General features: G+C 39.8%; 1 protein-coding gene across 5 annotated transcripts in view; it reads right to left on the reverse strand.

Moving 5' to 3' along the window:
• Positions 1–17539, reverse strand: part of Ralgapa2 (Ral GTPase activating protein catalytic subunit alpha 2) — a 257852-nt gene that overhangs the window by 96623 nt on the left and 143690 nt on the right. For 4 of the 5 annotated variants that reach the window (XM_075962383.1, XM_075962381.1, XM_075962380.1 and 1 more), the window contains 8 exons: positions 17046–17104; positions 13226–13334; positions 11111–11221; positions 9411–9479; positions 9012–9149; positions 7784–7967; positions 4282–5053; positions 2700–2771 (listed from right to left, as the gene is read on the reverse strand). In XM_075962383.1, coding sequence (XP_075818498.1) covers positions 2700–2771; positions 4282–5053; positions 7784–7967; positions 9012–9149; positions 9411–9479; positions 11111–11221; positions 13226–13334; positions 17046–17104 — 1514 coding nt within the window. Of the gene's footprint in view, positions 1–2699; positions 2772–4281; positions 5054–7783; positions 7968–9011; positions 9150–9410; positions 9480–11110; positions 11222–13225; positions 13335–17045; positions 17105–17539 lie in introns of those variants that run through there. The other variant, XR_012909718.1, reaches the window with a different exon arrangement.

The following is a 17539-nucleotide window of genomic DNA, read 5'->3' on the forward strand; positions in this document are numbered from 1 at the left end:
GTGAAACAAGTGCCTGAGCCCTGCAGAAATCCCACATGGAATTTCCAGAGGGCCCAGTCTCTGTCCTGGAGAAAGCAAGGAGAGAAAGACTGAACAGAGAAATGGCAGGGTCTAAAGCACTTTTAAACATTTTTGAAATTCAAATTAAGTTTTCCTTGAATCAAGAACTGAAAACATTTAAAGTACCAATGGAGTTGCAGGATCTGCCCCAAGGATGTAATTCTTTCTTCAGTTACAACCACAAATGAGTCATTTAAACTTGCATATTTTCTTTTCTTTGGATTTTATTTCTCGATACTAAAATGCTTACCACTTGCTGAGCACTGGTGTTACCAGGAGGTAAGCACCTCACATCAGCCTTCTGCAGGTAGAGTCAGGCTCACTACACCCACTCAGGCACATTCCCGATACTCAGAAAACATAAAAGTACATACTTCAACATTGCATGGCTCTAAGAAGCCATGAGTGACAAAAAAGATACATGAGAGAGTAGAAAAAAACCCCGTAGCCTTATGATTCCTGCACAATGACCCATATAAATTAATGTATCTTATTCTAAATGCTTCTGAAGAAGCGAAAGGATATATAGCTATAAGTAAGCTTACTATGATTCTATCCGCTGAGTCCTTGGAGAGAGACCAGAAGGGAGACACACTTGGTAGGCAGAGAGAGAAGCAAGTTAACAAAGATAATGCATGATTAAGATGGTCAGCTTCTTCCTCAACCTCCTAACTTGAGACAAAAGCCTGGCAGCTGCCTCCCATCAGGCCCATTACTGATGGGCTGGCTCAACAAGTTCAAGGTTGGATCAGGACATGCCACACAACAGTTGTGGACCAACCAACCATCCTGTCTACCTTCAAATTCCCAACCCTAAAGTAGGGAAGAAAACTCGAGGCTTTAAAACCCCAAGACCTCAAGAAGATACTGGGTTTTCAGCTTCTATGTGCACCCTCTATTTTGCAGGGTCTTTTTCTCTGTGCATTCTCCGTGTGTTTGGTGCACGTGTGTGTTTCCTTACCTCCAATGAATGGTTTTCTTCAACTGCTGATTTTTGTCTGCAGTGCTTGAGATTTCTCTGCTAACCCCTGTTGTGCTTCAGATTTTTCCTGCTTTTTAATTCTTTAACTAACAGAGAAAATGAACCAATCAAGACCCCTAGATTGCGTCATTTGTGTTGTGACAAAGATATTTCTTCATTAAGTCCTCTTAAAGGTAAGTGTGTGTGTAATGCAAACATATGCTTTTCCAATTTCAGGTGGAGTTTACTAGCTGCTGTTGTCATACCTAGGTTCAAGAATTAAAACCACCAACAAAATATCACAATTATAAACCTGATATGCAAATAATAGTGACACAAGTCAAGCATTTACTTACGAATAAACAATAAAACCACAAGAAATCCACTTGAACACAAACGATGGTGAAATTCATGCTTAGAAAACAGCATGGCACCGACACAAAAACATGCAGGTTGATGGATGAGAACCCAAAATAAACCCATTTAGTTGCAACCATTTAATTTTTGACATGATGCCAAACACACACAAAGGAGAAAAAAAGTCTATTTAATATGTAGAAAAATGAAATTAGATCCCCATCTCTCACCCTATAAAAAATTAATTCAGGATGGACTAAAGACTACATTTTAGATTGAAGTTGCCAATAGTTCAAGACAAAAGAATAGACAGGGATTTTCTAATAGCAGAGGAAATAATTCCAAGAACTAGCAAATGGGGTTATACAAAATCAAAAGGTTTTTGCACAGTGAGGGGAAAAAAAATCACCACCCTAAAGAGAGAGCTACAGAATGAGAAAAAACAAACTTTTACAGCTGAAGTCATACAGGGTCTAAAAAAAAGAATATGTAAAGAACTATTAAATTAAACATCAAGTCCCAAATCAACAAATAGTTTAATCAACAGGGTAGTTCTTAAAAGAAGAAATCCAATTGGCCTCTAAATAAGTTAAGTATCTTTAGATGCAGAAATGTCAATTAAAACTGCCTTAAGATTCTACCTCACCTTGGTCACAATGGCTATCATCAAGAAAATAAATGCAGGGTAAGATGTCAGGGTTGGGGGTGACTTATTCATTGTTGGTGGGAATATACAGTACAGCCACTGTAGAAATCACTTCAAAATGGTCACCTTTAAACACAAATACATATAAACAACAACAAGTAGACTCAGTAGGTTGCATGCATGCATGTATGTATACACACACACACACACGGAAGAAAAATGTAGTGAATAAAATACTGTGAGAAGAACTTGATCTGAGAACACACACATACACACACGTGCGCGCGCACACACATGTACACACACACCAGGAACAATGAATGAAAAAGAGGTCATAAAGTTAAAAGAGAACAAGATATGGGAGGTTTTTATATTAAAGAAAGCCTACTATCCCAGCTACTTGGAGGCTGAGGCAGGAGGATTACATGTTCAAAGTCCACCTGGGCTACCAGAGTATGTTGAAGATCAGACTGGGAAACTTAGAAGAGTCACTGTCTCAAAAACAAAACAAAACAAAATAAAATGCCAATGTTCAGTCAAGTCAACATCAGCAGATTCTGGGCTACAGAAATATTCTGGGTGTCTCTGTAGGTACCTTCTTCCCTGAAACTGTATTAGATACTATGAGCTCACAAAGACAGACAGGGAAAGATATTTTAGTATACTTTCACATACCACTGACGTGAGTCCAGATTCTTTAGCTCTCGCAATAATTTTGAATTTTTCTTCAACAAATGAAAATTCTTTCTACAAAGAAAAAAAAAAGTATGGAAGAAGAGATCCATGTGACCATAGACCAGCTTCGCTACTTTCTAACCCAATAACAAACATAGCCATTATGGTAATTTGAATAGGAATGGCCCCCATAGGCTCACAGGGAATGGCACTATGAAGAGGTGTGTCCTTGTTGGGGTAGGTGTGGGCTTGTTGAAGCAAGTGTGTAACTGGGGGTGGGCTTTGAAGTTTAGAAGCTCAAGCCAGGCCCAGTGTCTCTCACTTCCTGCTGCCTGAGGATCTAGATGTAGGACTCTCAGCTTCCTCTCCAGCACCATGTCTACCTGTGTGCCATCATGCTTCCCATTATGACAACAATGGACTAAAACCTCTGAACCTGTAAGCCAGCTCGAATTAAATGCTTTCCTTTATAAGAACTGCCATGGCCATGGTCTCTCTTCACAGAATAGTAATCGTAACTAAGACGGCCATCATCCATCCATCTAATATCTCATTCACTGAAAAACTGTGGTAGATAACGTAGTTTGAATGAGACGTCCCCCACATCTGGGGCATTTGAAATGGGTTTCCCAGTTGGTGGACTTGTTTAGGTAAGTTTAGGAGATGTGGCCTTGCTGGAGGAAGTATGCCACTGGGAGCAGATATTGAGATTTCAAAAGTCAAGTGACATTTCCAGTTATCAATTAGATATGTGTTCTCAGCTGTTGTCCAGCTGTCAGGTCTGCCACCTGCTGTTCCTGCCATTATGGACCCCAAGCATCTGGAACCATATGCCCAAAATAAACTCTTTCTTTTATAAGATGTCTTGCTCATAGTGTTTTATCACAGCAAAAGAAAAGTAACTAATTCACAAGTCTTCAAAATGAGCTCCACTATCCTTGAGTATGGAGAGACATTAACAATCCCACTAGAACCCATTGCCTTTTAGTGACACTGGAAAGCTCTTCAGTCAGCAGGATGTCCCTTGTGTGCGTGCGCTTGTGTCTATTCTCAATGTCAGCTCTGGGAATCTCTTCCCTATCCTATCTTCAAAACCCCACTTCACTATCAGGTGCAGCTCAACCCCACTCTCTTCTCTGAGGTCTCAGCACTGTCCACACTGCCCACGGGATCAAACTGCTCCTCTTGGCTTCCTGTGCCACTCTGTCCTTTGTCTGAGGTGCATCCAGTTCACACCCTCATCAATCCTGTGGCTAGACAGTGGCTCACTCACCTTTGCAGTCCATTTGTATCTTGTATAAAATGGAAATAGTAGTGGTCAGGGTCACAGGAAGCAAAACAATGCTTCATGTGCTTTCAAAGGACTGACAGGTATTTGGGAACTCAATCTGTGTACCAGTATAGTACGTTCAGTTTTATTTTTAGCTCTAATCCAGTAGCTAAAAATAATCTGTAAATATTGAAATCTGATTAAAAAAACTTCTATTTCTTATTTTTTAACTTCAAACTGATATAGCAATAATGGTAGAACATTCAGAGCACTCACATAGCAATAATGATAGAACATTCAGAGCACTGTTACCTTCTGTCCCAGGAATTCATTCCCAGGTCATCAAGCAACAACCTGCAGAAATAAAAGGGTCCTCGCGGCTCCACTGGGGAGGGCTGCCTTTGGCTGGTGACCTTCACTGCAGAATTAGAGTTACACCTCTGAACATACTCATCTTCCTGTATGCTCTGGCGCAGGATGACCTCAATGATTTCCTTCTCTTGGTCACAGTTCATCCCACATGGGGGTGGGGAAGGCTCATTTAGATTGAGTTGTGATGGTAAAAGGCATTCAGGGCTTGTATGGCCAATGTTTTCAAGTAATTTATCAAGCGCGTCATCTCCCTCCTCACTGTGAGACAAATCTTTCTGAGGTCCGCACGTGTGTTGATGCCAGCCAGAAACTGGAAATGAGGGATTCCTTCCACTGCGTGCCAAGCAGCCTTCCAGAGGTCCATATAAAACCTTGCCATCCCAAGAGTACTTGCCTGAGATATCCCTCACAATGACTCTTACATCTGAAAGGGAAGCCCCTGAAGTCCCTCCATCTGGTCCTTCTGCAGGTGTCTGAAGGTAGGAGATAAGGGTGCTATCATTAAATACGAAGAGCTGCAGGTTTGGGCTCCTGAACACCTCCGAGGATAGCTCAGCACCTTCCACGTGGGCATTGTCATGGTTCTCACTGACCAGGCTGTGCAGCATGGCAGGGCCCCCACTCAGTGGATAGTGGCCTAGGTGGTTCACTAGGTGGGCCATCACCATTCTTGCAGTAAGGGGGATCAACTCCACACTTCTTCTCTTCTTCTCTGTGAACAGCAAGAAGAAAATGTGAGCAGATAGTGGGGCCACCATGAGATTTCTGTCAATAGTTTCAATGTTTGATTCTGATTTTTTGTTTTGTTTGTTTTGGGAGAAAGGGTGTCACTGTGTAGCACTGGCTGGCCTGGAACTCATAGAGATCCACTTGCCTCTGCTGGGATTAAAAATGATTAAACATTACATCCAGCTAAATGTTCGATTTTTAGCTGTAAGACTGTTTTTTTTTTCATTTTGACACTAATTCTAATTAAATTATTAAATTAAGAAGATAACTGAAACAGACTGCTAAAGAAACAACTTACATGAAGCTGTCACTCTGAAAGGGACTTTTAAAAGTCTGCAGATAAAGGAATGAGCAGAAGAGAAGCATCCCCATGTTAGACAGTTAAAGGTTCGGGGGCTGAGATGAGGGTAAAAACCAGGTTGGAGGGGCAGTTGGGACCAGAGAGTTGGCTGGGGAGGCTACTGCGGCACCCCTCTGTTGGGTGAAGGAAGACCTAAGAAGGACATTAATAAACCTCAGGGCCATGTTTAAAGATTGGAAGATATTTGTTTAATAATCATTGTGACAATTTATGTTTTGTATTAGGGCACTTAAAATATTTAAGAGAATTTGTCATATTCATAAATCATGGAGGCACTTAGGAGAACTTAACTAAATTTGTATTTGATGATTTAGTATCCATGAGCAACTGGTTTATAAAACTTCAACAGCATGTGAAACTCTGAGCACAGCCTGAGCAGCAGGGCTTTACAGAAGGAGGTGGAGTGGAAAGGCAGACACGCTAAGGTTGTAGCTAGAAAGGGAAATGAGTGCGTCAGGCTGAGGGTAGTTGAGGAAATTTCAATGTGCCAAATGCATCAAACGGGATGCATCAATTTGATAACAAGTGAAAATGAAAGTTTTAAAATTTTATGGACGTACTGGCTTTGGGGGAACCTAGGCAGTTTGGATGCTCACCTTAGGAGACCTGGATAGAGGTGGGCAGTCCTTGGGCTTCCCACAGGTCAGGGAACCCTGATTGCTCTTCGAGCAGATTAGGGAGGGTGACTTGATCCGGGGAGGGGGAGGGAAATGGGAGGTGGTTGCGGGGAGGAGGAAGAAATCCTTAATAAATAAATAAATAAATAAATAAAAAAAAAAAAAATTTTATGGAAAAGGTCTAAATATTTAAATTAAGGTTTATAATTTGAGCAAAGAGTATTAGACTTCTAAAATAACAATGTAAACAATCAAATATTAGCACATAAATCAACGTAAATATATAACTTTATAATAAATATACAACTATATATATAAATATATAATACCTTTAGTGTTAGACATTACCCAACCAGTTTACATATAACATATTGTTTTATTCTATATAAAAACCCTAGAAAGAAAGAAAGCTCTGAAATTTGGGAAATTCTGAGCAATGAATGAGAACAAGATCACCTTGATTTTTTTGGATTTCTTATCAATTTTTTCTATGTACATGAAATCTATACTGAATAGTGGAAAATAAAGTGTCACACAAGTGGTCATTTATGTCTTTTCCTAAACTTAAATTTTTTTTCCCACAACCTGAGAGAAATATATATAAGAGTTCTACACTACAAAGAAATTTAATGCTCCAGCTATGAAATGTTACTGCCCCAGAGACCCACATGAAACCAGCTGGGAGTTCACAGTTCATAATGTGAAACACGCCGTTGTCATGACAGCAGGACAGGCATAAAACTAACGATAAAGGTACAAGATTACAAAGGCCAAGCAGAAAATATCAGTTGGAAAACCAACTTCCCTCTGCTTTTGCTCACAGAGGCTGTGCTTTTGGTTTGTATTTTGTGAAGATTTGAATTCTACAAAGGGAGAATGTCTTCAAGCTGTATCAAACTATGGCATGATGACACTTCGAATAAAATCCCAAATGGGTCTGGTACTGAGGTCAGGAAAAGGAGCATCTGTGGACCACTGGCCTCTCCTCCTGCCACATTTCAGCTAAGTTCACTTTTTTTTTTTGTTCACTAAGAACTAAAGATGATCGGGATTCAACTAGTGACAAAGTCAGCTCAGGGCTTCCACTAACTATTAAAAAGGAAAGGATCCCAAGTATCTTCTTGCCCCTAAATTCCTAGAGGAAATACAAAGCTTTACCTCTCACCTCCTGAAGCCCCGCTTCCTTCTATTTTAAGTAGTTATTAACACTGATCAATCTGAGCACAGACTTGTCTGCCACAGAAACACATCCCAAGTGGGGTAAGAAAGCTCCCAGCTTTCTTCATGAGGGACTTCTGCTCTGGAATACTCTATGAGCTCCTTCCAAGCCTGTCCTCCCTGCTCTGTCTAGCTTAATTCTTCCCTATGGGCAGTCCTAAGGATGCTACTAGCCCAGTATCATACTGTCTCCCCCACCAGATGTAAAACTTCTTGGGGATAGAAAAACGAGCCTGGTTTTTTTTTTTTTTTTTTTTTTTTTTGCATTCCATAGGTATGAGACAAGAGTTTTCAGAAATACAAAACCATTTAAATAAGGATGGATGAAAAAGTCAGTGGGAAAAACAACTGGAAAAAAGAAGAAACTGGGAAGGTTTGCCATCAGAGACCCTATAAGCTGGGACTTCAACAAGCAGATTTAAAAAAAAAACAAAAACAAACCCAAAACACAAGAACAGACCAGACTACAATCTTATCTCTAATGCTCATAAGATTGTATATTTGTAGACATACGCACCATCTTCCACAGTGAGCAGATTGCCCAGGTCGGCTGATGAGTGGTACTGGACTGGCTCGGAGTTCCTCACATTTGCCAGAGGCAGGAAGGGGTCATAATCCGTGGATGACAAGTCAGCCAAGGTCAAAGTGTAGTGACTTTGCTGTGTGTATGTGCTTGAGCCACAGACACAGCAGTGCAGAACCTGAGGACAGACAGGAATGGCACTCAGTATGCCACCACCTCCTGACCCCTGACAAACTATCCAGCCCCCACAGTGCTTGAGAGATAGGACTCCCACTTAGGAACATGCCAAAATATGTTTGGTTTTTTTTTTTCCATTCTCAAATATTTTTTTTGCTACAAGCAAGTCAGTAACAATACCTACAATCTCAGAGCAAATGGAAACACAAGTGTAAAGGTTCTGTTCCTGTATGATTGCACACAACTCAGTCTATCATCCTCCAAAGGCAGCATAGGTGGAAGGAATCGGCCCAAGAGATGAAAGACAGCTGTGGGAAGGCCCTCATGGTAGAGGGCAAGGTGACCACAACCTGAGTTTAAATCAGTACAACACATGGACCCACGAATTATATGGGGTAATTTAATACAATTTTGAAAGCATAATAAATAAAAGAAAATTGAATACAGATTTTAAAGTCTCTCAATTCTCACAAAGTGAGATTTCTCAACTCCTATCCTTTGTGTTTCCCCTTTGTGTTCTTTCAGTTTTGTTTTGGTCCTGATTTTGAGGCAGGGTTTCATTATGTAGCTTAGGCTGCCTTGAACTCAAGGCAATCCTTTTGCCCCCATGCTCCCAACCACTGGGATTCCAAGTATGCAACACCACACCTGCCTCTTTAAGGCAAAGAGATTACTAGAAGCATTATGTTTTCTCCCTTACTCTGATAAGCAGATCTTTAGATGCTGCAGACCTTCCTTTAATATAAACAATCCATTTTGCAATGAAGTAGGCAGAAATCATGCGCCATGAAGACTGGGACCATTCCGATCAAACAGCTGTTGTTTAAAGATGACGGTCATGTGAAATGTATGCACCGCCACCTTGACAACTACTGGCTTCCTACAATTGTATCTATTCTGTTTATTCATTAATTATTCATTTCTTTTCAAATACTTAACCTTCCACAGGTCCTTTTCAGAAGGTACAAATACATAAATGATAACGTTTTGGTAATTTTTAATCTGTAGGTTCACTGTATGTGCCCAGGGCTTAGAGGAGACTCACCCTGTATATATAATCCAATAAGGGAGCCCGGGGTGGGTGCAGCTCCTCCAGAACCGCCGTGGACACAGGGTGGAGAAGGGCATTCACAGGCAGAGCCATGCACCAGTCCAAGAGGCAGAGGAGCAAGGACACAATAAACTAGAAAGAGAAACATATCCAGAATCTCACTTTATGGCCCTTAGGACCCATGGCATGTAAAAATAAACAAAATTGTCCCTGCTCAATATTCAGTGGACACACAAATGCAGGGTAAGTAAGTAAACAAAAATGGCTTTCATAGGAAAAACGTAAAAACCAACATATAATATAGTAAATGACACCATCATTTGTAGTATTAGTTATCATTCTGTCTTATAATTAAAAATAACTGTGGAGAAAGCTACCCAACATGTCACTTACCTTTTTATCTGTTTCCACTGAGGAGTACTCAGCACTTGGTAAAAGAAACGCAATTGTGGCCACGAGGATCTGTATAAAAGATAAAACCCAATTAAGCAGACCATGATAGTCTGGAAGCCATATGTTAAGAATCCCAAGATGACCTTGCTGTAGACGGAAGTTTCTGTCCTGCCAGGCCCTGTAGTCATTCAGTCCCAAAGAAATACATAGAGGCTTACATTAATCATAAACTGCTTGACCTCAGGCTTACTATTAACTAGCTCTGACAATTAACCCATAATTCTTGTCTATGTTTAGCTATGTGGTTGGGTACCTTTTCTCAGTAAGGCATTCTCATCTTGCTTCCTCTGCATTTGGTGGTGACTGACTGTCTGCCTTTCCTCTTCCCAGAATTCTCTTAGTCTGGCCGCCCTGCCTACACTTTCTGCCTGGCTACTGGTCAATCAGCATTTTATTAAACTAATACAAGTGGCAGGCAAATCTTTACATTATACCTTGCAACTAAACACATCATGGTACCTACTCACTGGGTAACAATAGAAAGATGAAAGCCAGTTGCAGGAGATTTGAAAATAATGATCATGTAATGATTTCTACTTCTTTGGTGGGAGACTCAAAGCAAGGATTAGTTTGCTCTATAGTCACACAGTATCTACTATTAGTGCCACATTTCCAGTGAAGTGAAAAAAGAAAACGTTTTCAAATATAATTATGAAAAGGTTCCCATTTGCTACAGCATAGGTCTCCGCCTCCTGTTTCCACATCACAGTATGCCGTTCATTCTCACAGGTGTCCTGTTTGGAGAATTACACGGTGACACTAAACCCAACTTTATATTCTGCAGCGGGGTAAAAGGTCTATTTCATTCCAGGTCACTTCAGGTCACAAACCACTTGTGACTTGATGGGATTCTGAGAGAACAAAGTGATCTCCACCAAAGAAGTTTGTCTAGGGCTGGGAGAAAATGAATCTGCATCACCTATTCTCTCTCCCTGCCAACTGTCAGGGGGACAAATCAAATTTCCTCAGAGTCTCCACTGGATGGGTAAAACACAGGGCTTGCTTGAATAACTACAGTTATAAAAACTGCCAGGCACAAGTGTGCCTTATCACAGGCACCTGTGAGCTAGGCCCTGCTAGGCTCTTAGCAAAGACCCCTTGGCTGTAGCCAACCTTCAAGAAGCTGTGGTTGAGTACTTCCTGTTCCTCCTGCCTCCTCTCCTGGCCACCTCCCCCTCAGAGGTTAATACTACACTGATCTCATTACAGCCGAGTAACCATGCCACAGCAGCAAGCGTGGCCCAGGGCTTTAGTCTGGGAACAACTCTTGCTTTACACAACAGCCAGGCCCCCGCCCTGCAAGGAAGGCATTAAACCAGCTGCCTACTCCTTGTTGGCACCATCCAAATTACTTTCAATGAATAAAACCCAACCTACAAAAGGTCTCTTTGTTGTGGTTGTGTCTGCCTTTCAAACTCTCCAAGCATCAGCCTCGGCCCTGGAACACTGCAGGCTTCTTTGCACAGTGATTAAAATTGCAGCTGAGACGAGCCAGCCAACACTGCCTAAAAACGGGGCTCACATGGCAGTTTAATAGTTGCTTCTCTAACAATTATTGGAGGATATACAGTTAATTAGATATCAAATACATTATTAAGAAGGAAATGTGGATGCTTTAGCTTTATAGATAAAGGACTTACTTCGGCCATTTTTCGCGGTAGAGCAGTTTCAAACATCTGAAGCTTTTCCCAGTAGGAAACCAGCAGCTGAAGAACATCACAGGCTACCTGAGCCACGATCTTGTTAGGAAACTACAAAAAAAAAAAAGAAAAAAAGAAAAAGAAAACCAAGTAAACAGGGCAGCTCAGCGGGTGTATGTGCTGGAGGAAGAACAGGGCTGTTTGCTCTTCCCAGCTCTACACGCATATCTCGTGTGCAACTGATGACAACTATGTCCAATTAACACCATTTTCACATGACCACTCCATCATGCTACATTGCTGGTTGTTTGGAATCACCTACGTTTTTTATATATCTGTAGAAAAAGGTGGTCATTGTTTGCCTAGAAAATAAAAGGCAAAGTTTAAAATTCTGTATTCAGCTAATAGAAATCATACTATTGACAACTTGAGGAAATTAAAATAGAGTATATGGTTGAGTGGACTCTGTGTGCTGAACCTTCTGCACAAATGTAACTCATTTTGTCATTGACAAATTGCCATTGACAGCCCTGTAAGGAAGAAGCTATCTTCATTTCACACACAGAGAAACAGGGATCATTCAAATGACTTCCTACCTGAGGAAATAAAATAATATAGATATAACATACTAAGAAATGTGTAAAAGCAGATTTAAAGGCTATAACCCATGGACTAGGGAATGTTCAGTGACTCTGGGTGTGTTTCCCAAAGTTGTCTGTGATGGCCTGAATGAAAATGACCCTCACAGGCTAATACATGCTTCAGTCAGTAAAACTGGAAAGGTAGAGCCATCTAATACCTTGACAGCAGACACAGAGCTACAGGGTTTGAAGTTTGTTCAGCCAGGTTTCAGTATTCCATTATTTCCTCACTATGCCCTGATTTCCCCCATTTGGAATAATAAATATATATTTTGTGCTATTGTATGTTGGAAATATTACATTTGCTTTTATAATTTATAAGGGTTACAGTTAAGAGATTGACTTGAGTCTCAGAAGAGACTTTGAACTCTAGCCTTTTAAACTGTGAAAGACTATGGGGGGCTTTTGAAGTTGGACTGAATGCAGTTTGCATTATGGTTTACCACACATGTATGGGAGTCAGAGAGTGGAATGTGGCAGTCTGAATGAGAACAATCTCCATAGGATTATATGTTTAGATACTTGGTCCTCAGTAGTTGCAACTGTTGGGGAAGGAATAGGAAGTATGTCCTTGTTGGAAAAATATGTCACTGTGGGTGAGGTTTCAAAACCCCATGCCATTCCCAGGTAGATCTTGCTCTACCACATGGCTGCTGTGTCAAGATGTGAGCTCCCAGCAACTGCTCCAGTACCATGCTTGCCTGCCATAATGCTCCCTGCCATGATGGCCATGGACCCTCTGCATCTGTAGCCCCAACAAACTCGTTCTTCTATAAGGTGCTTCAGCATGGTGTCTCTTTATAAAAATGAAAAAGTAACTAAGACACTGCCTGATGTCCCAAGTTTCCTGAACACTTCCTTTATTCCTTCCTTTTGTGAGGTGGATGTCAAAGAGGTAAAATGTGCAAAGCCTTTGTCATCATGCTGAGAATATATAAATGGGAGAGGACCTCCTGTGCTTTTCAGCTGTAAAACAGGGATTGTGGTGCTCACCTTGCAGAGCTATCATAGAAACTTGAAAAAGTATCTGGAGATTACCAATATTCTAGTTCTATGTGATGCTCAACAAACTGCACATCTCTCAATAACAAAGCAAAGAAGGAAGATGCTCCAAACGCCTTATGTTCAGGCAGCAAGAGAACATGCAAGTTCCTAAGGGGAAGCTGCAGGCTCCTATCTCAGTCATGACAAAGAGGCCACAGCTTGAAACCTCACTTTATTATACCCTAAGATGTCCAACTGGCCTAGGCTTGGTTCACAAATAAACTATAAATGACCTAAGAACAGCTGTCACAGTGAGGCAGTCAGTAGCAGCCCCACAGAAGATTTACCATGGGACTCAGAATGGGACTTTTAAACCACTGTCTCTCTACAGTGTAAGGACTAATGGACTAATTAAAATTAAAACTCGTTAAAATCATTAAAATCCTGGAAGAAAGCTTGATGTCAAAAAAACATTAAGAAATGAGAATACCTTCAAAGTTACACCTATCACATTGATGGCATCCTTCACCTGAGGATGGCTGGCACACTGTGTAAGCTCTTCACAGATCCAGACCCCGAGGGAGCAAATGGCAATGCATCTTTCAAAAGAGAAGCAAAGGGAGGAAAACACTGATGAAATTCAATGTATTTTAAAATGACAAAATAAATCTATTTATTCAAAGAAGCAACAATTATACTAATGGACCATCTTCCATGAAAGAAAAGATAAAGAACTTCCAGGGGGCCAGTTTTTAGGATAAACAGAATCATCAATGCTAGTTAGTACTTAAATATTTCATCAAACAAGTGGCAGATTTTCTGTTAACTGCCACAATCCATGTCACCCATTTTTGTTGACTCTCAACTGTTATTACATCTTATTGTTAAGATAATTTTGAGGAGGAATAAAAGGCGTGGTTCTTAGATTACTGAATATTCCCTTGCAAAGTGTATGTACAGTATATACTTCAAGTGTAAGACAAAATTGTATTTGTTTTTAAAGTAACTTTCAAAATACATTTTCACTGTTATTTCTTCTAAACACCATGCTAATATAAGTTATCCTTCAGAGAAATGTGACTTTCCATAAATAGAACAAATTAGGGGAAACAAATTACAAAGATTATTTGAGAGGTATAAGAAGATTAAAAAAAATCAGATATATTCCACAAGACTTTGATCTGAAAACCTAAGTAAATATTTTCATTTCTTGAGATGAAATCTGAGGGGCATCATGCTTAATAGGGTAGGGGCTGTCAGAAGGCACTGGAAGATTCATTTATGGCTGTGTTACATTCGGATGTTAAGATAGCTAACCTAAGGCATCAAGTACGCAGCTCAATATCTAAGCCTGGCTATGTAAGAAATTCATTAAAAATGCCAAGTAATCCAGGCAGTGATGACACATGCCTTTAATCCCAGTACTTGGGAGGCAGAAGCAAGTGGATATCTGTGAGTTCAAGGCCAGCCTTGTCTATAGAGTGAGTTCCAGGGCTGGCTTCATAGCTATTTAGAAACTCTGTCTTTAAAAACAAAAAAAAGTCAGGTAAATAAATTGGAGATAATCAACAAGCAGTTATAGACTGACTAGAAAGTGCGAGCCAGGCAGGCAGTAACGGGGAAAGATTGGGTCACTTTAATATGCAGAAGTTAGGCAGAGAAGGGGAATTAGCACAGGGAAGGAGCACTGGCCAGAGGAAAGCAGATTCTGTTGTAGGGGACATGCATGTGTAGAAGTGAGAAAAGACAAACTTATTTCAAGACTATTAAAAATCACAGTAAAATATCTAGAATAACCTTTATGAGAACTGAATGGAAATCCAGGAAATGAAATTGTATGGAAAAATTAAAAGCCAAATGAGAGGGGAAAAGGCATAGAAGAAGAGGCAGGAAAAAATGTAGTAAACAGGAGAAATGCTTAGGAGTTCCAATTAAAAATATTAAATAAGAAGAAAAACACAGCCAAAAAGATCACTGGTAATAAAATAAAGTCTCCATTAAAAGACAAAGATCACACAAATTTATACAATCATAAAATCCAGATACATACAGCTTTTGCAAAGGCATCATAAAGACAATAAAGAAAAGCCATTTAGAAAAGATAAAAAGTATTATATAGTGTGAAATTAGGAGCAGGTAAAGTGGGTATCTAAAATAAAACAAAACATTCATAGAAATAAAGAGGGCCATATAAACAGAAATACATTTGACTCACTACAGAGATAGGACAATTCCAAATGCTTATGCAACTAATAACATCATAGCCTTTGACAGAAATTCCAGGAAACAGGTTAAGTACAACAGTGGAAAGCTTTTAATATACCTTTCAGTAAGTAATCAAATTAATAAAAACAAAACAAACTCCAGAAGAAATACAGACTATGTGAAACACTGGAAGGCTACATCTAGAACAGTATACCTCACGATTAAAGAACAGTATGTACATTCCCTTCTTTCTCTTTTTAAGTATAGTGTTTTCCATTTTTATTTTATTCTTATGAGTATTTGGCTGCATGTATATTTGTACTGCCAAAGGGGGCTAGGAAAAGGCATGGACAACTTGGGACTGGAGTTACAGATGATTGTGAGCTGTGATATGGGTGCTGAAATTCCAATCCGAGTCCTTTGGAAGAACACCAAGAGCACTTTAGCCACTGAGCCATCTCTCCAGCCCCTATGTACATTCTTCTCAAGAATATATGGAACATTTGCTAAAACTGACTACACAGGGGGTCCTAAGGCAAATATTAAACACTTTAAATACAATCATCACACACATATTTTGAGACAAAAAAAGGTAGACGAGGGTGGAGATGGGACAGTGGTTAAGAGCACTTGCTCTTGCAAAGGACTAGGAGGTTCAGTTTCCAGCATCCACACATAGCTCACATCCATTCATAATTCTAGTTCTAAGCAAAACATTAATTTATACAAAATTAAAAAATTAGATTAAGTCTAAAAAATTTCAAAAGATAGAAATAACCATATTTGGAAATTAATTTAAAAACCCTCTTGATCTCATGAAGGAATCATAATGAAAAGTAGAAAAAAATGGAATTTAAAAATACTGAATATAAAAACTTATAAGCTTTGGAAAAGGTAGCCCTTAATAATAAGCATATAGTCTTAAATGTTGAAAGAAAAAAGTTAAAAAATACACCAAGTATACAAATTTCAAAAGTAACAAAAGAAGGACATCACAAGGAGAAGAGTACACAAGAGTCCAAAGCTGCAAATAAAAACAAATATAGAGGTGAGCAACGACAAAACCTTCCTGCTTGAGAAGACTAGCAACAGTGACCAGAGGATACACAAAATATTTAACATCAAAGATGAAGTGGACAAATTCTTGGATACAGGATACTAATCCTACTGCTGCAAACGGTATTCTGAGTGTGGAGAAGAACACATTACTTGTTTTGTAACTCCCTTGCCTGACATCCAAACATGGTGAAAGCATGATAGGACTATAACTGGATATAATGTAACTTCCTGAACAAAACATTACCTGAATCAGAACCTATGAATCAAGATGGGGGTATCTCATACCCAAGTTTAGGTCAATGTTATCAAACTGGTAATACACGCATAGCTTTTGAAAATGGCAGATTAGGAAAAACTGGACTAAGCCACCTACTGAAGATAAGTGAAGCTCAGAAAAATACAAAAGTTAATAAATCACCAGAGTTCACAAGACAATAAAGTTAGGGCCTCTGTCTTCCCATGTGCTGAAGGGCCAAGGCATGTGCTAATTGTCACAAAGCTGCCAGAGACTAAAGTGGTCCTCCAAGGCTGGAAGTTGAGTGAGAGATAGATATTCGCCTCTCTCAGCATTCCCAGCTTTGGCCTACACCTTGAGAGGAGCAGATTTCTTACCACATAGCTGGCCTAGAAAGCCTCCTACTTGGTCACATACGGTAGCAGTCTTAGATGCTTGGCAGAAGCACCCAAATGTTTCTACACATTGCCAAATGTCTCTTGAGGCACAAATCAGTCTAGAATCTCGGCCCAAAACATACAGCCTTTATGAACTGTTTGCTTAAACCCTGCTTCTTTCTGAAAACATTATTTATTTCTAATTTTGCATGTTCTTATGTAAAATCATATTCCATCTTACTCTGAAACTTACTATTTTCTCTAGTAATAATGACAATGTAAGTAGCTAAGCATAGCATCTTTCTGACATAATGTTTACTATACATTTCACTGTGTGTAAGAGAAATGGAAAGGATTTTTCAAAACATGAACTGTTTATACATAAATGTGCATCTTACAATTCTAACATAGTTTACCTCTTGTTCATCATTTACCTTGCACATTCATTTGGTTCCTCGGTAGCATTCTTCAGTAAAATATTTATGAGGTAATGCTAAAAACACAAAATTCAGTAAATGAAAATTTGATGTCATTGTTGGTTTCCCGCATGTGCTGACCATGTCACAGGCACCCTGGAGCTAGCGCAAGGCCAGGGAGTTCGGGCAGCCCTTCCTTCAGAGAGAACTGGGCTCACTGCAGCAAGTGCCTCCCTGGGTAACCGAGCCAACCTGCGGCACAGCATTTCTAGGGATCCAGTGGAAATCAAGCAAAGCATCTGAGACTTCCAGATAGGAAAATCTCCATTTTAGTTTGATTGTATTACACACTGCACATTGAATTACAGATTATAATCAGGGTTACGGACTGACTGACTGGTGCTGGGACTTTCTGTTTGCTCCAAATGTCAGCTGAGGACAGAAAAAAAAATGCTTACTTTTATTCCCCAAGAAATAACTTGGAATTTCAGGTTATTAGTAGCATTTAATCA

The sequence above is a fragment of the Microtus pennsylvanicus genome, chromosome 2 (assembly GCF_037038515.1).
Source record: "Microtus pennsylvanicus isolate mMicPen1 chromosome 2, mMicPen1.hap1, whole genome shotgun sequence".
Classification (NCBI taxonomy): domain Eukaryota; kingdom Metazoa; phylum Chordata; class Mammalia; order Rodentia; family Cricetidae; genus Microtus; species Microtus pennsylvanicus.